At 33.6% G+C, this 19781-nt stretch overlaps 4 protein-coding genes across 9 annotated transcripts; 2 read left to right on the top strand and 2 right to left on the bottom strand.

The window, feature by feature from the left end:
* Window positions 1-1880: 1880 nt before the first annotated feature.
* On the top strand, window positions 1881-4141 carry LOC130827781 (protein PLANT CADMIUM RESISTANCE 2-like). Its single transcript, XM_057693631.1, has 4 exons — window positions 1881-2166; window positions 2774-2845; window positions 3441-3653; window positions 3747-4141. The coding sequence occupies exons 1-4, from the start codon at window positions 1983-1985 to the stop codon at window positions 3821-3823; spliced, it is 546 nt and encodes a 181-aa protein (XP_057549614.1). The 5' UTR covers window positions 1881-1982; the 3' UTR covers window positions 3824-4141.
* A 227-nt stretch (window positions 4142-4368) lies between these two features.
* Window positions 4369-9589, bottom strand: LOC130827782 (uncharacterized). Its single transcript, XM_057693633.1, has 5 exons — window positions 9404-9589; window positions 8195-8251; window positions 7120-7285; window positions 6313-6469; window positions 4369-4999 (listed from the first exon to the last, which is right to left on the bottom strand). Exons 3-5 carry the CDS (start codon window positions 7255-7257, stop codon window positions 4803-4805), a joined length of 492 nt encoding a protein of 163 aa, XP_057549616.1. The 5' UTR covers window positions 7258-7285; window positions 8195-8251; window positions 9404-9589; the 3' UTR covers window positions 4369-4802.
* Window positions 9388-14136, top strand: LOC130826713 (protein trichome birefringence-like 8). Its single transcript, XM_057692279.1, has 5 exons — window positions 9388-9443; window positions 11570-11806; window positions 12551-12940; window positions 13387-13545; window positions 13785-14136. Exons 1-5 carry the CDS (start codon window positions 9388-9390, stop codon window positions 14134-14136), a joined length of 1194 nt encoding a protein of 397 aa, XP_057548262.1.
* On the bottom strand, window positions 12378-19698 carry LOC130827780 (uncharacterized). 6 transcript variants are annotated; one of them, XM_057693627.1, is made up of 5 exons: window positions 19427-19686; window positions 16282-16781; window positions 14912-15492; window positions 14624-14770; window positions 12378-12990 (listed from the first exon to the last, which is right to left on the bottom strand). In XM_057693627.1, the coding sequence occupies exon 2, from the start codon at window positions 16691-16693 to the stop codon at window positions 16322-16324; it is 372 nt and encodes a 123-aa protein (XP_057549610.1). In that variant the 5' UTR covers window positions 16694-16781; window positions 19427-19686; the 3' UTR covers window positions 12378-12990; window positions 14624-14770; window positions 14912-15492; window positions 16282-16321. The 6 variants fall into 6 exon arrangements, with proteins under 6 accessions (XP_057549610.1, XP_057549611.1, XP_057549612.1 ...); XM_057693628.1 differs by having other exon boundaries at window positions 12378-12972; XM_057693629.1 differs by lacking the exon at window positions 12378-12990 and adding an exon at window positions 17850-17930 and having other exon boundaries at window positions 13013-14770; window positions 18034-19686.
* Between the last annotated feature and the right edge of the window lie 83 nt (window positions 19699-19781).

Raw genomic sequence — 19781 nt, 5'->3', positions numbered from 1 at the left:
AAGTGGTATCTGAGACAAGACAAGATGATGAGTTATACACTTATACTTAATGGTGAGTATTTTTGTAGTGTTCAAAATAGAAGCAACAACTCGACTTTTACTCGACTTTGCAATTGAATTTAACTTTAACCGTTTTAAAATTTTACAATTATGTAAAAATTAATATACACACAAGATTTGTTTTTAAACCGATGTGAGGTTCAAGTTAATTCCATTATTTTCGCTGATGAAAGGTAAAAAGTTTTGAATAAAATGCAACTACATAGCTGAATCTTTCGCTTCAGCATTACTAAAAATTTCAGCCAGGAATATGTCTGGTAGTTGTATACATTTAATATACGTCAGAATAACAGGCTACTCACCTATCATGATTCATGAATTCACTATCACCTATACAGATGATCAGGCTCCATAGATTATCTTGGATAGTTTGGATTCATAGTTGGATTTTTTAATATATGGAAATTGGATAGCTATACTGAGAGAAGAAGAAGACTAAAAAGAACATCGAAAATCAATCTAGGTTCAATTAAAAAAATATTTATTGGTACTCTTTTATTTAATTTTCACAATTTTAGAGTTTAAATAAGTTTTAAAATATTAAAATTTAAAAGAATCTATCAATTGGATGAATACTTCATAATCATAAATTAAAAATACAATATTTTCACAAGGCCATATCTTTATTGGGTTGATCTAATGTATATTTATTATTTTATAATAATCTATTTTTATAACCCTAAAGTGTAATCACTTACACTTTTTAAGTGATCAATTATTATAATCTTAAAGTGATTGCTTGAATCTTAAAGTGAACAATTATTAAGTCTGATGACTAATAAGAGTAAAATGATTACTTATAATTATAGCCAATGTAATCGATTAGAGAAATTAAATAATTATATATAAGCATGTAGAGATAGTCTAATACAAGATGTACTTGTCGTAAAAAAAATTAAATAATCTTTGAGAAATAATCTCTAATTAGGTCGGCTCATAAAAAAAAATAAAAAAAATATATCTATTAAACTTTGTTGGGTTGGATTAGACGTCTCTCAAGACACCGACGGATAAATGAATTACTTCTGAAGTGTAAGTAATTTCACGTGGCCATAGGGCCTTACTGCGATCCTTAGAGCAATTGCTATTCTGGCATTCTGAAATCTGAATCATACGCTAATAATCAATTGGACTTGCAACTTGTTCTTTTTCTCTTTCAACACATCAAACTAACCCATCTTAAATGTGCCAAAGCAACCTATTTTCAAAATATTTCATTACTTACTAAAAAGACATAAATTTAAATTAATTGAATATTAAATAAATTATATCATTAGAATTGAAAGTAAACAAATTAACGTGTACAGTCGTAGAAAACGTGCAACTGGTGCCCATTTCGGATTTTTTTTTAAAAAAAATCAAATTCACAAAAATTATAGACGGAAATTAACTCTAATTGTCATTTGTGTGGTTAATTCGTTATTTATATGCTTTGAAATCAAGAAAGTTTGAGGACAAATTTCATTAATTTTTAAAAAGAGTAAAGTGTTGTTTATATATAGGGATAAAGGGTAAAGGAGCATTTTCATAATTTATTAAAAAAAGTGATAACACAATAAAATGCAAACTGAGATAATTAAAACCCCATTTTTCAATTGTTTATATATACTTCTATATTATATGACTATTATATCGCTAAGCCAATTAAATTGTGGAAAGTTTTAAAAAAATCTAATTATTCTGTGTTTACATATAAGGGCCTCAATATTTTTTGACAACCCTTTTTTCCTGTTGACAATTAAGATTGATCATATAAATTAATGTAAAATTAGATTTGGTTTTAGCAATTTCTTTTAGAAACAGGATCATCATAACACAAAATTGTTATCATACATTTGTTTTTTTATTTTTTATGTACTTAATTTTTAATTTTTATATTTATGAATTAAGACTCTGACGTTATTGTGATCAGCTTTACCATTATGCAGCCTTCAACCGCGGAAACCAAACCACCCCTAGAAACACCAGAAATGACTGAAATGCCATCACCGTCAGCGCCACCGCCCACAACCCCCAATGAAGAGGTAAAGTCAACCTGGAAAGTTCCAATGGCTTCCGGTCAATGGTCTACCGGACTTTGCGAGTGTCATTCCGATATTTCAAATTGTAAGTTCTATACACCATTTATAGGTGTGATTATATACTTTCTCCTTTTTCTTCTTTTATTTTAATGATTGGAAAATAGAGTATAGTTTATGTTTACATTTTAATTGGATAGCATTTTAAAAAAGAGAGGAAGGGAAGAAAAGGGAACGAAAATTAACAAGAAATATTTATTAAGAATAAGAAATAAGGCATAAAAAAGAAAGAAAAAATTCATTTTCAATTGGATACAAATTGATTCGAGAAAGAAAAGAAGGAATGAGATTCAAAAAGAATTCATGCAATTTTATTTAATAAACAAAATATTTTTTTAAGCTGATAAATTTGAATGTCTTTACATATTTTTTTATCAAATGAGCTTGCTATGAATGTCTTTAAAGTGTTTGTTAAAAAGGATATATTATCTACAACATAATGTTTAAAATATATTACCAAATCACGTTTTAAAACATATTATAGTATTCTATATTTGTTTTTGTGTCTCAATTTACTCTTTTACGTATATTATTGTTCTTGTTAACGAACGTCTTCGGAACATTAATCATTAGCTTTTGCCTTTTATAAAAACTAATTATAAAAATTTCAAATAAAAATTAAGGATCGATGGCAGGTTTCATCACGTGCTTATGTCCATGCATCACATTTGGACAGATTTCGGAGATTGTTGATAGAGGCACATCATGTAAGTAATGTGTAAAAAACTTTCTTATTTTATATTGTTGTTATGTTTAAAAACATTGTAGAATGGTGGTTAGGGGCATAGTTTAATTATATATGGTGTCAAGTTTAATCGCCTATAATGATAAATTTTTGGTTAATTTTTTCACGGGCTCTAATCATAGGTTTAATTTGCCCATACCCAAGATTGGCCCGGAGTCCATTAGTTATTATTTTAGTAATTTGAAATATTCCTCATATATTAAGGGAGTGATTGACAAACGACTGATAGTTGATAACTAATAGCTAATAGTTGATAGCTATTATAGTGGCTGATTTAACCATTAATTTTATTAACTAGTTTGACCAGCTAATTTTGAACCCGCAGCTATGAGCAGCTTGTTCAAAAACAGTTTGTCCATATCAATAAGTTGCCTCATCCAGTTAGTTTTCCAAACATTAGCATTAACTGCTTAGACTATCCAACTCTCTATTTGTCCAATAAACTATTTAACAGCCTGAAGTAATTTCAACAATTACATGTATAGTTGTATTACTTAGTATATAAAAATTGAAGGATTGATTTAGTTTATGGAAATTGTGTTTTGGGTTTGAAACAGCTTGTGCAATCAATGGAGCAATATACACCTTATTAGCGGTAATTGCTGGAATTCCATGCATATATTCATGTTTCTATCGCCGGAGACTGAGGAATGAATTCAATTTAAATGGCAACTCTTGTACCGATTTTTGTACTCACTTTTGTTGTGAGCTTTGTTCTCTTTGCCAAGAGTATCGCGAGCTCAAATTAAGAGGTTTCGATATGAGTTTAGGTACGTTAAAATAAATCTAAGCTCCTATAGTCCTATACACACAAAAAAGAAATTGTTAAGACGATGTATTACTAACTCTTTGTTTGAATTTAGGATGGCATGCCAATGTGGAAAATCGAAATCGACAATCAACGATGATTCCACCACCATACGAAAGTATGACGAGATAAAGAAAGAGTACTTACAACATGGGCGGAGTACTAAATGTTACCACCATTATCGCTGCTCGAACTGTGTGGAATCTTTTGAGCCAAAACCGAGCAGTCGGATTATATGGGAATGACGAACACACACCACCCACAGAGACGAAAGAGGCTGATGCATAGAAAAATTGTAGCAACTTCTTGATACAACAATGACGAAAGTGAAAAACGTAGACTAATTAATTTTTTTTACCAATGTGTAGATAAACAAAAATATTTAGTCAATAACCAACATTATTTTATTCTTTATGTAGGAAAACATTAAAGGAGATTGCGACGTGTAGTTGACCCAACTCTTTTAAGATTAAGACTCTATCATTGTTAATGTGGTGGCTAACAATTTAACATTAGTATATCGGTATTGATGAATAAATATCTAAAACGATATGAATTGATCTTTTTTTAAAGGGGAATTTGTACCACTATAGGAGAATAACCATATTAAAAGGTAGAAAAAATGCCAAATGCACTTCATTTAACCTAAGATACAAGAGAGGGTTGAGAAAAATAAATGAGCAAGAACAAAATCCATTATGAGTAGAAGTGTAAAAAGATTCATGTGAACTATAGGAAGAAAAAGTCGATTGTTAACAATCATCGTTATCATCATATTCATCATATTCGATATATCCCGCTCATAAAGTCTATGATCAAGAACCCGCGATTTTGTTAACAAATTTCCTTAATCAATATCCTTGACCCAAGCAAACTGTAACGTAACGAGTAAATAAGATTACACACAGAATGACTTATAATAGATGAAACGAGCTTTATACAAAAAAGTTCGAATGCTGAAGTCGAATTTGTGCTTGAAGCTTAAGATATGCGTGCCTAACGGCTAGCATAATGATCGAGATAAAACTCAATTAAGATGTACTAGAAGACATCAAACGTTGGAGAACCACTAGAAGGTACCAGAACTCATGCTCGTTTCTTCCGACAAATATTAGGAGGGCTTTCTCGAATCATTATCTTCAGGTTTCGGAGATTCAAACTCGTCTTTCTTATCCCGAACTTGTTGGACACCTTCCTGATAACCCTGAATAAAGCTCTTTAATGCATCCTTATAAGCTGAAGCTCGTGTCATATACAGCCGCTGCAGGGCAGGTCTTAAGGTCTCCATCCCTCCTCTAGCAGCAACAGCTATTACCACAAATATCAACACATACAACCCAGAAGCACAATGCATCAGAGAAGAAACAAATACAATGGTTTTGCAAGTTAAATGAAGCTATATTTAGGTCCCATGCATGCATTCAGATTTTAAAATTTTTCGTTTATCGTAGCATTAAAGTCTCACAAAGCATTTCAGGGGTTCGTATTGATAATTTCCAAAATCAGTTTTAATCTTATGAAACGTATCATGTCATTTCTCATGGTAGCTAAGATCTTATCCTTGAACATGTTTTTTTCTACACAATTTTTCATTGCCACCTAATACATCTTTCCAGGTGGTAAAGGATTGAGATTGAATTATTTGAAGAAAAAAGAAAGATTAGAGTATGAAAAGCATTACATTAAACTTTCATTACCATTCATATCATATAATACCAATAACCAAACGGAACATAAGGGTCCATCGAGTGAACAAATTCTTTGTTATTATAAATGTAAGGATGTGTAGTGTGTACATTCGACTTCCATAACTTTGCCTACTGCCTAGGTAGGAGTCACTTAATGTTATTGGGTTAATGTTGTTTTTGTACTATATTATACAGAGTCTATTCTTTCTTCCTTTGAAAAATCCTATGAAAGATTAAAAAAAAATGTCTTATCTATGTTTTGTAAAACATATATATGTACTTCACAAGATAAATTTCGCAATATTTAGAACTGAGAATTGGTGAAACAAATTATCGAGCAGAGAATAAATATTTTTGCGAAGTTTTACACCACCTCTATAGAAGAGATTACTCGTCACTCGACATTGTGTAAGAGGAGCAATAGCTGAAATTTCATTTGCCATGTTTGGTGATACATTCGGTTTGTTCCACGAGGGTTAAGAGAGTGAATCTTAATCTTAGTGTGAGGAAGAGGCCAATTGGTTGATATAAGGCCAATTTGTTTCTATCCAAGGCACAGAACCATTCATCATAATTGTTCTGGCCACCTTCTGTTCATTCAGAACGGAGGGAGGGCTTATCGGGTGGCGTTTGTTCAAGATCAATCTTGGCATTGTTCTTGGAAGGATTTATCAGGTTCTTGAATTATTCAACCCCATACTCGCATCATTTGGTTATTATTTACCCAAGGACTTCTAGGCCATCTAATTGAACACATAAATCACTTACCTAGATATAATTTATAGTATAAGATCACCTTGAAACAATGAACATAACTTTATGTTGATTTCAAAGCACTAGAAACAATAGAGGTTAATTTATTAAATTGCAAATATTCTTCAATAATGAAAAAAATGTTCAATAAAAGACTTTGAAAATGGTTTCTTTAATTACCAAGATCCTCTAGTGCAGTTGGTTCTTTATCCTTATTTTCATTTACTCCGCCATTATCTTCATGTTCTTTATCCTTCTTATAATCATTTGGACGGAGTTCAGGGCCAATGTCCCGCACCCAGCTTGCAGCATATAGGCGGGAAGCCTCCTTTACAACCTGTACATATATGAACAAAGATTCAAGGTCGGACAATGGAAGTGTTTCATGGAGGAACTCATACAAATTGCTTACATGAGGAAAACGAGAGCAATTGATATTTCAGAATGAGCTAGTTGAAAGAAAAACAGGTGTACTAGCATACGAACAATGATTTGGATGACAAATAAGAGGTTAAAAGATGAGCGGGGAAGCATACTAACACTGATCTACAAGAATAAAGAGGGAGTTCAAGATTGCTTCAACTATGCGGTTATGCAATTCATTAGCCACAACACGCTTGAGAAGATGTACTAGCATTTCACATAATCAATTTGGGTTCGTGGGGATAAGTCTAGCTACCATGAATAGAATTTATTTGAGAAGGAAACAAATAGAATGCTACACCGTAAGAAAAAGGAATTTACACTTATTTTCCATTTACATGAAGATATATGACAAAGGTAATGAGAGAAGTTCTTTATTGTTTATGACAAAAACGAGATATTGTAGGGCTCTATAAAGATCTTGAGCAACGATGTAAGCTAAACCATAATAGAACCAAGATTTTCAAAAGAGAGAGTACTTCAAGCATGGGCTTAAATAAAAAACGAAAAACATAGCATAAACACTGCAGGATGTACATAAAACAGGTGTAGAATCAGCCTTACATAATATGATTCCTTCCACGTCAATTTACGCCGCTTTTTAATGTGAGGTGGATCAAGCAAAGAGGAAGGAAAAGCTATTTCTTTCAAATCATAGCGAACATAATCATAAACCTTTCGGCAGACGACCTTAAACTTCATATTCAAACTCAAACATCAACACATTGACCTGGAAAAATAATAAAAGTACCTCATGAGTCATGAATCATGAGTTTATAAAAGCAATATCGATTTCTTCCAAATAATAACTTCCAATTTGAATCAAATCAACCACACCTAATGGTACAATTACTCTCAGTAGTAGTACAAATCAAAATAGTATGACATATTAGTATCTATTCGCGAACTTGTGCATCGAAGAACTTTACTAAACTGTGTGTTGCATAATCATCAAACCATCAAAACCAATACCTCCATTCATATTTCATACAACTTCATTACAAACACATACCAATACAGCATATGATCTCCATAATATAACGATTAAGATCACAATATAGATAACTCCATCTAACCAGCTAGCCCTTCTGAACAATCCAAATAAAAACCATTCTCATGGATTTTTTACAAAAATGAATTCTAACTGAAATTGTTACCAAGGTCAATCAACAACAATTAAGCCCTACATCCCCCCCCCCCCCCCCCTTAGGGGGTAAGAAAAGAAACCCAATAATTTATGAACTCTCACAAGCATTTTAACAAACAGGTGATGGTCATTACGTAAACATGGAAAAATACCAAAAATCAGAAATGCTTGCCATTCTCAACAGTCCAAATATGGAAAACCATTCTCAAGAATTAAAAAAATTGATTAAAATGTCAACAATTAAGCCCCAGAAGAAAAGGGGAAAGTCTCACAAATCCATGCACTCTCAGATGCATTTCAACAAACATGTGATGATCATATAAACATTAAAAACACCAACAATCTTAGCCCAGAAAATTAAAAACGTACTTGGTAGGTTTTGTTAAAGCAAGATGAAATCAATGAATTACCCTTTAATATTGCTAAATTAAATCAAATGTTGGAGTACAAAGTAGAGAGTGAGATAGCTAAGATGGAAGAAAGCTATATTACCTTGTAGAAGTATAACTGAATGGGAGAATGAGAGCAGCCAAATTTGCCATTAGCCAACTGCAAGAATCACTATTGTTATTATTATTATTATTATTATTAGGCAAAATTATAAAAAACTACCTAATCTATATTTTTTTGTAAAAAACTACCACATGTAAAAATTTTTGCAAAAAACTACCTTATATAATACAATTCTTTGCAAAACACTACATTATAACGGTTTTTGACCTTTGACCGTTAAGTATAACCCTTAACCCTTAGGTGACAGTCACGTGATTCTTTAAACCCACCTTCTTCATTTCATTTCAGCGTCATTCGAGAATCATTTCAATGTTGCCATTTCCAGCGATTGAAGGGACAAGGGTTTTAAAAATTCCAGTCTTTTATAATTTTGGTTTAATTCATACAATTTTCAGGTAATTTTCTTATTGGGTTTTCTATAATTTGAGTAAAAATCCAGTCTTCGTTGAGTTTTTGCTGCCAAATCGCTTTTTTGTTGTTGCATGAAATTCAAAGATCCAAACTTTATGTGAATTTATTGGGTTTAACCTTTGCATTAGCATTTTCTTGGTTCTTCATACTGGTTGTAAGATTCATTTTCAATTGGGTTTGCAAATTTATAGTAATAAGATAATGATAGAATTTTTAGCTGATGATTATTTTTTTAATGTGAAAAAGGTAGAATATTAGTTTACCTACCATAAGGTGAAATTTGTCAAGATTGGTCAAGAGCATGTTCATGATTTGAGCATGTTCAATTGGGCCGAATAACTATTTAAACTACAATTACAATAATTAAGACAATAGCAAATCATACAAGATTAATAATAATAGAAATAATGTCTTACAAAGTCATTCAAAATAACAAATCTTGCAAAAATTAAATCGAACAAACAAAAATGGAAGAACACGAAAAACAAAGATTAAACACAAAAAAACCCTAAATCGAACCCTAAACGGACACATTAAACCCAGAAAATTAAACACAAAAACAAATCGAACAAAAAAAAATGGAAGAAGACTAAACCCAGAAAAACAGTAAACAAGCAAAAATGGAAGAACACGAACCCTAAATCGAACAAAGATTAAACACAAAAAACAAAGATTAAACACAAAAAAGCCTAAATCGAACCCTAAACGAACACATTAAAACCAGAAAATTAAACACAAAATTAAATCGAACAAAAAAAAAAATGGAAGAAGACTTACTTGGACGGTTGGACCGGCTGGAGAGGATTGGCGTACTGGCGTGAGGCGTCGAGGGAGACTGGGACGGCGGGAGGGAGAGGGAGAATGAAAAAAGGGGACGGCGGGAGGGAGAGAATGGAAAAAAGGTTTAGGTTTAAAAATTACGGTCTTACCCTTAATATTTCGGTGTTCGGTCTAGTAATGAACTAATGCGGTTTTCGGTTTTTAAAAATTTCAAACCTAATTATATCGGTTTTTAAATTTAAAAACCTAATCCAAACCAAATTTAAAAAATCACCAAACCATATTTGTTATTCGGTTTGGTCTGGTTTGGTTTGCGGTTTTAATCCGAATAAGTTTCACCCCTAGTAATACTCCCTCCTATTCACCTTAGAAGTATCATTTGACTTTTCACGTATTTTAAGAAGAGTTAAAAGTGGGACCCTAAGGGTAGAAAAGAGGGTGGTATTATGGGTTTTTTAATGTAAAGAAGGAAAATTAGTATGGGACAATTAAGGTGACTTGACCATAAAAGAAAATGAAACACATAAGCTGAATAGAAGGGAGTAATAATTATAATATGCTGACAGGCACATTTGAAGAGACAAGGGTTTAAAGAAATGGTAGCATTGAAATGATTCTCGAATGACGCTGAAATGAAATGAAGAAGAAGGTGGGTTTAAGGAACTACGTGACTGTCACGTGAGGATCAAGGATTATACTTAACGGTCAAAGGTCAAAAATCATTATAAGGTAGTGTTTTGCAAAGAACTGTACTATTATATGAGATAGTTTTTTGCAAGAATTTTTACATAAGGTAGTTTTTTACAAAGGGGTATAGATTAGATAGTTTTTTTATAATTTTGCCTTATTATTATTATTATTAGTATTATTATTATTATTATTATTATTATTTTTGAAATGTGAATCACTATTAGTTAGGAAATAGGAATAATGCTTTTTGTACTCATTGCACGGTCGTAGCCTCGTAGGTAAAAACTAGAATATGAAGTAGTACTAATTACGGATGGCTACGGGGTCCGAAACCAAATCGATCCTGAACCATCGAAGAACCGTTCCGGAATCATAATTGTCTGCAACTCATTTCGGACCGGTCCGAAACGTGAATTGTTAAGGTTTAAATCCATTTTCCCCCTTTTTTTCTATTAATCATCTATATTAGTAATTTATCATTTATTGAATATATTTTTAATAATGATGGAATGTCCACATTATTATTAATTTAGCAAAAAAAGAATTGAGCGATGGTCTGACCCGTCCAACCCGGAAGTTAAATCGGTAGGAATCGCCTCCTGAATCACTTGAAACCGAAACCAAAATCGAATTAGATTTTAGTTTTTAGGAATCGAAATCGAATGAAAACCTTTTTTGATACACTATTTTTAAGACCGTGGCCATCACTAATAGTAATCATATGTAAATATATTATCTATTTATATACACTATGACTCCTTCTCTTATTGAACATGTATATAAACCTATTTTTAGGTGGAAATGTACTTATAATAATCATGGAATCGACTCGATCATCAAATGCTTGATTAGAAGTTCGTTATCGTAAACCACTCCCATTTTGAACAAAAAGATGTATTAAATTCTTTAATTCCAAAAATGTTATCTTCCTAAAAAAAAATCACATGCAAATATACTAAACCTATATAAATAAATTTGTGAGAATTTAATTTCAAAGTGATGTATTTTTTGGGATTTGTAATAACATGACCTTATTATACAGAAAAATTATTTAAATTCAAATTCAATTTCAATTAACCTAATCTTATGTAGCTTGAAAGATACTCAATCATAAATAATCTAGGGCATAGATAAATAAATAAATAAATAAATAAATATAAATATATATATATATATATATATATATATATATATATATATATATATATATATATATATATATATATATATATATAAATTTGATCTAATACTTGATACTACACGCCACCCCTAATAAAAAACTAATCAGTTATTTCTACCCTTCACCCTCCTAGGGGGCTCTAATCTAATAGCTCTTCAAATGAATCTCCAAACTCAAAAAAAGAGATCATTTTTAAGCCTTCATACATCAAAAATACATTTCACCATTAAAAAACATTCATATATTTTGTTACTTATCATTTTCATTATTATTATTATCATCAAAATATCTAGTATTAAAAACCCTAATAATTTCCATTATTATATTGGCTTTCCTAGTTCAAAAAACTATGAAAAACAAGGTTGTAATTACTCTAATGGCGAATGGATATGGGATGAAAACTACCCTTTTCATGGATACAATGAGAGTTGCAGGTTTCTGGATCCGGGTTTTCGATGCCATGAAAATGGACGTGTGAATCAAAGCTTTCGACATTGGCGATGGCAACCTCGTGGATGTGATCTTCCTAGGTACTATTCTCTTCAATGTATTTTATTATTTTTCATTATAATTGAATATACAGTAAAATGACTCATTAAATCATATAAAGTTGTATGTATTGTTTACTATGTACTAAGAGATAAAGCGACCACAATCCTTTAGTCCTCTCTTTGAAGGGAATACGGGTATGAATTGTTTGTCACATTTCCCCACCTAGACCCTGTTTTCGAGCGAGATATTAGATTGATGATATGAGTATAAGAGTTAATCGGAAATAAACTCTATTATCACAAAAAAAAGTTAAGGTGCATATATTTACGACCTGTTTGATAATAGTTAATAGCGGAAATGATAATGAAAAATTAGTGTTTTATAAGGAAAATCTATTGATAAGTTAAATAGTCATACTTGTTCTCCTTCAATCATCTTATTTTTTCACGAAATTCATTTCAAAGCATTACCTGCATATGAACATGGGGTATTATCTGGAAATGAAAAATTATAAACTAAAAAAGTATTTTATGATCAAAATTACATTACTAGGGAAATAAAATGGTACATTTTATGAAAATTTACATTACAAATCATTTCTATTATCATCGTTTAATACCAACAACCAAACGGATCGTTAAGTGTTTAACCCTGAGTAGTTACTTAGTGGCACTGCAGCAATAAAATGTTTTAGTTCCTTTGTGTTAAAACTTCTCATATGAATTTAGTGCCTATGTCAAACAAACGACCTTTTATAATTCGCCCTCGTTCTTTCGGTTCAGGTTCAATGCAAGTGATTTTTTAGATAGAATCAGAAATGGAAGAATAATATTTGCAGGAGATTCAATAGGACGAAACCAATGGGAGTCATTGTTATGCATGCTATCAAAAGGAGTCTCAAACCAATCTTCAATATATGAAGTAAATGGAGTTCCTATAAGCAAGCACAAAACATATTTATCAATCCTTTTTCAAGAGTTTAACGTAAGTATCGAGTATTATCGACTTCCTTTCCTTGTTGTTGTTGCTCGCCCTCCTCCGAACTCACCTACACAAGTACGTGGAGTCATCAAGATTGATGAACTCCATTGGTGGTCTCGCAAATGGCCAGGAGCTCATGTCTACGTCTTCAATAATGGTCATTGGTGGAATGATGCCAAAACTATCGCTTCGTGAGTAATCATTCTTCCTTCTCGTCTTGAGTCTGTTGGGCACATGATAACTATGAACGTAGGTGTTAGCTGTTTGAGTAGCAATTAGTTGTATATACCCATACAACTATAAATGTTAATTATTAACTGTTACGAAGAACAACGAACATTTATAATTCGAAACAATAGAAGTTATAACATTCTAAAAAGAGTTACATCCATCAGTAAAAGCTACATAAACTGAAACTGATACTTTACGACTGATATGTTTTAAAAGTAGTGTTTTAACTACTTAATATGGTACGGGGAACACATCCTTTCACTAATGTCTCTAATGCTAGTGGTAGCAATCTCCGACACCAGAGATTTTTCCCGATATTGAGATCAGCGGATTCCTCTCACCTACTTGCTCTTGAAATAGGATAATAATGGAAATATACGCGAATAATAATCTTCATGTATTTCAGGGGCCTTTACTTTGAGGAAAAGGGAGTTGTAAATATGACAATGGATTATACAGAAGCATTTCGGAGATCAATGAGGACATTGAAAACATGGGCAGACCAACACTTAAACCCACAAAGTAGTCGGATTGTCCTTCGTAGCTATTCATCTGTTCATTACAGGTATCGTACCTTACATTTCGTTTTTCTTTTTGATTCGGGGTTAATGTTAATCCCGTACATGTAAGAAGGGGGGGGAGTGGAATTATCTTCTAGCAGATGATGAGACCCGAATCATTAAGTCAACCCATGATTCTCGGCATAGCGCCTTACAGTATTGATGCTTTCCACAATTGAAGTATAATATAGGTAACATAAGATTGAGGGTGTATCAGAACTTACAAGGTTGTGAATATTGGCAGGAATGGAACGTGGGATACGGGGGGGACTTGTAGAGATAATCAGGCACCTGAGACGAGCAGGAAAAGGGTGCAGGCAGATCCGCTGCTCAACCAGTACACTCTAGATGTGGTTAAAGAAATGGAAGCCAATAAAATGAAGGTCGGTTTTCTGAATATTACGTATCTGTCTGAATTCAGAAACGATGGCCATCCATCGATCCATCTTGAACCAACGTTTAAAAAGTCCAATAAAAATCCCTATGTAGAAGTAGAAGACTGTAGTCATTGGTGTCTTCCGGGAGTTCCTGACACGTGGAACGAGCTTCTTTACGCTTGGCTACTGGCAGATGATTTTAGGACCACGAGAAACTAAGGTTCAGTTCGGTAATGTGCAGTTGGCTCTTACATCGGTGATCAGCAAGATTGCTTCGTTTGTTTGGGGTCAAGTTCAACTGAATTCCTTGGCATTCTCCTCGAGGGTTGGATCGTTGGTATCGGTCTGCTTCAGTTTCTCTAGCTGCCTCAGCTGATCTATCCTTTCTGATCCAGTTGGGGGCAGTATATGCAGGATTTAGACCCTCGAGAAGTGCACCAAGGTGAGCACTGAGCACATATCATAGGATGGCAGCAAGCATAGACTCTAAGGGCCTGTTCGGTACAAGGTTTTAGACATTGGAAGTGGACTGATATAACTAAGCCCTGTACTTTTTTGGTATGAAATTTTGTTAGCTTATTCCATATGTCTAGGTTAACCCTTACCCTTGTATTGTTTCAATGCATTTTTTAGCAGAAATAAAATCCTTATCTTCCTTCAAGTGACGATTTATTTTAAAACCAGAAAATTCAATTCTTTGACTCACCGAAATAAGCATGAGAACTCCAACAGGTCCGCCGAAGCCATGTTTGTAAGGGCTCAGTGAAAAAACTTCCTTGCCTTTTCGTCGCTTAGTTCATCTCCAATTATTGATATTCCGAGAAGCTAGAAGTTGAGTGTCTTGTCAAACATCCTGCCAAACACTAATTACTATTAACATAATGTATCTCGCATGTCAAATGCTAACAAAAAATAAATTGCTGTAAATTCTTAACCACGACAAATAATATACGATAACAAAAGGTGACATAGAATATAAGAAAAACCCACTAACCCTTTGCTTCAGGTCAAAAGCCGTGGAGAAGAATCCATGTGGACGATCAGTGGAGATGATCTATTGGTTCATGTAGCCGACCTTAATCTTTCGGAATTAAGGTTTTGACCTTTTCATTGCTTAGCTTCAGATCAAAAGTCATGATCAGCAATTAAGTTACTCATTAATTACCTCCAATATTGTAGATAAAGATTTCCAACAATCTCAGAAGCCACCACAATAGGTAATACCTCTATCAAGATGAAAGTGATACACAAAGTTTCTTACAATCCCAGAGATCACTGCACCTCAGTGATACACAAAGTTTTTAACGATATCAGATATGTACATAATAGGTAATACCTACAGAAACTAATCAAAATTTCGGTATCTATTCTAATCATAACTACATTATCAAGATGAAAGTGACAGAAGCGACCCTAGTGATCATTCCTTAAACTCAGGCAATCATTATCTAGCTTGCAGCAAGATATCTTGTATTTTTACGGCAATTCGAAAGTGTTCTGCTAATTCAGTTTTTCTTAATCGAATGAATCCAAAAAGTGGTTGGCAAGGCTCATATGAATTCCTAATCGAGTTCTCTGCACATATAATAAAGATGAAGTTAGAAAGTATCATTGATTCTTCATGTTTAACTCATAAATTTAACTATTGAGAGTTTCAAAATCTCAATCATCACACACACTAAAACCCTGTATTAGGGAAGCAACGCCCTCCTTTCATATCCTTTTTACGTTTTCTCAAGTTCAGTTCTTGTAAGTTCAAGAAACATTATCAAATTGGCAAACGTAACAGATGATAAGTAACTAGAAAGAAATCAAGATACACCACGTAACTGAATCACAAACGTCTTGAATAAGACCGTCTAACTAGGAGACACACCTTTAAAATTAGCCCGTTTTTATGATTGATCACCTTAATTTGTAAGTGATCACTTTAACACACTAAAAATACATAGGTCAGTCCAATAAAGATTGTCTCATGGTGAAACCGTCTCATTTAAGAATTTGTGCATCACATACTACTAGAAAATTTGCATATTTTTAGCAATAATTCACCAACAGAGAAATTGAGTTTTATCACAATAGTCTTTGTAATTGTTGAAAAGCTATGTACCTACTTTGCAACTGTTCAAATGGTAGAATTGATTTTCATAATTAATCTTCTATTGATCATAATTATAGTTCATGGATATTAAACTTGTGAAATTCTACATCCTAGCCCTTTCATCAATTTAAGGTTCCTCATCGGTACTCTTGTTCCTTCATTTGGTTAACAAACTTAATCATGATTCAATTCTAATTGTACAACTAAAGCCAAACATAGACTCACAGGAAACCATACAAAGAAATGTTTGTTCGTACGCTTACCTAGCCAACGATGACAGGTGGGAAGCATTAAAAAATTCACTCAAATGTTATCACCTCTGTCTTCAAGTATGATCTTAACACCATTGTCTTTCAGTGCATTAACAACAGCCCATACCTTAGTGTGATTCTTTAATCCTTTTTTTCCTACCTCCTTATTCATGTCAATATGGATCCCTCTTCCTTGTCCATCTTCAAGACCTTCCACTTTCAACCGCCTTGCCAAAACTTCTCCCACAATGGTTGCAGCCTTTGCATTGCAAGACCGTCCACACTCAAATGTGCTTTTGAGAGCATGCTCAACTGTAGAAGCTGTGGCAACAATATTCCCGTTATTCCGATCAACTACATTTGCTGTGATGTACTTCAAGGATATAAACAACTTCAAAGCATATCTCTTCATAACAACTACCATCCTTTGCCCGTCCAAGTGAGCTAAATAAAGTCACAATGTGTTGGCTTTGCTTTAAATGTCTGCCCCTAGAATGTTTCAAACTAAAAACCTGGATGAGAAAAGAACTATGAAATATTGTATACATAAGCAAGAGGGAGTATGTTCTAGAAGAGCATAGAGAGGCGCAAACCAGTATAAATAAGGAAGAGCGAAAATGAGAAAAGGATCAGAAATATTGTATACACATTTTGTGAGTTTTACTCATACTTGGGAGAGTGCAGGACTCTCGAATAGTTTTGTTAATATCCATCATTGTAGTTCTTAAATTATAGTAACACAATATATGTTTATATTTCAATATCCCATGCATTTCATACAAATTCTTTCTAATTAGCCATTGTCCTGCCTATGCACTAATATTCAGATAAAATGAAGTTTTCAGTTCATTTTATGTGAATATAGAGAAGTAAACTTAGTAATAACATTGGTGCTTAGAATTATCCATGAAGGCTTGAGGATTTTTGGTCACTGCAGTTAAAAGCGGAGAGTATGGAAGCAACGAGAAGGTGTGATACAATTGTTCGTTAAATGAAAGAAAGGACTAGCATACTTGGTTAACAGCAATGCGGAAGCCTTTAGAGATTTATTTCCAAAGCCAAGGTTTAAGTTATTACAACATAGCCCAAAGCAATGGGGTGCGTGGTCCACAGGAATGCCAAGAGCATCTTTTTGTCTTATAAATGTTTTTTTGGAATTTTCTATTCTAGGGTTGAACTTTCTTCCTATGTTGTATATCTCAGATTTTTATAAAGATTCTAACTTATGCAATACCCAGATCAGATTTTGTGTAACATCATGCACATAAATAAAATGAAAACTAGCAGAATTTTATTTGTGATTTAACAGCCTCCAGCAGAATTACAGCATAAGGTTTGCCCACATTACACCTTGTGGTGAAACCCTTCCTCCAAACCCTCACTCTACAAGTAATGGGTATGCTTTATGTACCGGGCTACCTTCTTAACAACATTTACAAAGAAAAAAGGAAGTGAACCATATTGGTTCAGATCTTGGTAGCTTTGCAATAAGTGGAAGGATGGACGTGTACAACTGAAACAAATGTTTCAAGTCCCAACAACAACAGAAACAGAGATCAAAGCCTATACAGTGCATCCACCTTAACACCTGCACCAAATGATCATGGAGGACCAGAGCTAGCTCCTGATGCGTTCATGCGTTCCAAGACATAGGAACAGACCTAAGATCACATTTTGGGCACAAGGAAACCAAGCAGACATCAAAAACTCACACCAAGGATCTAAGGATGCAAACAGACAACAGAATCCAGGATACAGGACAACCTGTTGACCAGCTGACCTTGTGGAGCACTTTGAGCTCAGGTCTGGAACAACTGGACCATGATAGGAGAAGAAACGTCATCTTCCTACATGGAACAAGCAATCAAGGCTCCAGGACCCTGTTACAAGTCCACCAGAAGCCCTAGAAGTCATGCTGAAGGAGGGCTGGCCAACAGATTAGAAGGATCAGACACTTAACAGAATCTGATCGACCCTGCTGACCAGGCCACCTTGACAGGTCCTTCCAGACAAAACCAGAGTTTGTGGGATGACGTGGAGCGCAGAAATGGAATCTCCATACACGGGCCTTGCTGCCATGACCCAAGAGTCCTCCTCACAATCATCGGAGGTGCACAAGAAACAGGGCTAAAGGTCACGTAGTCAGCAGCTATTCTGACAGAGTTGAATCAGCTTCTGTTTTGTTTTCATTCTGTTTTGTTTTAATGAGCACATGTAATTCACGTGAGCAATATGACCGTTAGTGTTAGTTACCTTACGTGTATTTTTCATTCCTTTGCTCATGTATCCTAGGCTTATAAATGGATGATGTGATCATTGTAAAACTCAAGTTATGAATGATAATTCTCTGAAATTTCATTAAGTGAATTTTCATTTCAATTGCTATGCAATTGGGTTACCAAGGGTCAGTCTACCCTTCTTGGTTGTGCGTGTTCTTGTGTGTTCATCAAGACACCACTCCACCCTATCCAAGAACACTGAAAACTGCCTTGGAGATCAAAGGAGGAAGCCTAGGATTACGTTGATTTGAAGCCTGGCAGTCCAGTTCATGTCAAAGCGTTCATTCTTGCTTGTTGCAACGTGTCCCTTTGGTCCCCACTTCATCCAAGCATATTCCAATAGCTGTAATTAGTGTACTATTGCCTTGATCACCAAGGCTAATCCCATTCCATCATCAACCAATCAAACTATATCATCAAAACGTTACACCGTGTTTTGGGGTCCAAAGTTCTTCTACACTAACATGTCATGCAATACCATGAACAAAATAACAAGCCTCAAGTCACACACTCTTTCACCGTATCATAGCCCATAGGTTTAGGGAGAGGTGAAACAAAGCAAGGCCAGAATCTCAAAGAGGCAATACATCAAACACCTGGTGTGCATACTTATACCAATAACATTGTATTACAGCCAAGATTAACCCTCAATTCTGCCACCAAAAAACAACTACCTACCCAACAATAACAACCACGAAAAATCCAAAAACTACAATTTTATAGCATTATATTCATTTTATCTAAACTTGTACAATGAGTGCAAGCAAAAATAGCACATTGATAATTGGAATTTGTAGTAATGACTAACTGCTGATGAAATAATAGTTGTGTAATGTTCAAATTTGAGACGAAATTATATTTATGGAGAATAAACTAACCTGGGTTGCTCAAAAATCAGAAATTCAGATGCATAAAGTGAAGTGCAGACTTTGTCATCTGATGCTAGTGAGTAGTTTGAATATGACATAACACTCTTTTTGAAAGAACTATTAATATTTTGAGGAAAAATTAGTTTTATTGGTGTTGATTAGGATTTAGGAAGGGTGGATGGATGATAGGGAAATAGGATCATTCGGATAATTGGGTAATTAGGTATGATTGATTAGGTTTAGCGAAAGTTAAATGTCACCTTAGCAGGTCATTTTACACAAAACTGTATTATTGTTAAGTTAACAAAATATATGGATGAAATTTCAAATATATATTAAAACTTGACATAAATTCTCAAATAAG

This window comes from Amaranthus tricolor, chromosome 11, assembly GCF_026212465.1.
Source record: "Amaranthus tricolor cultivar Red isolate AtriRed21 chromosome 11, ASM2621246v1, whole genome shotgun sequence".
Classification (NCBI taxonomy): domain Eukaryota; kingdom Viridiplantae; phylum Streptophyta; class Magnoliopsida; order Caryophyllales; family Amaranthaceae; genus Amaranthus; species Amaranthus tricolor.
The sequence above is the reverse complement of the archived record's forward strand: the minus strand, read 5'-3'. Positions and strand labels throughout refer to the sequence as shown.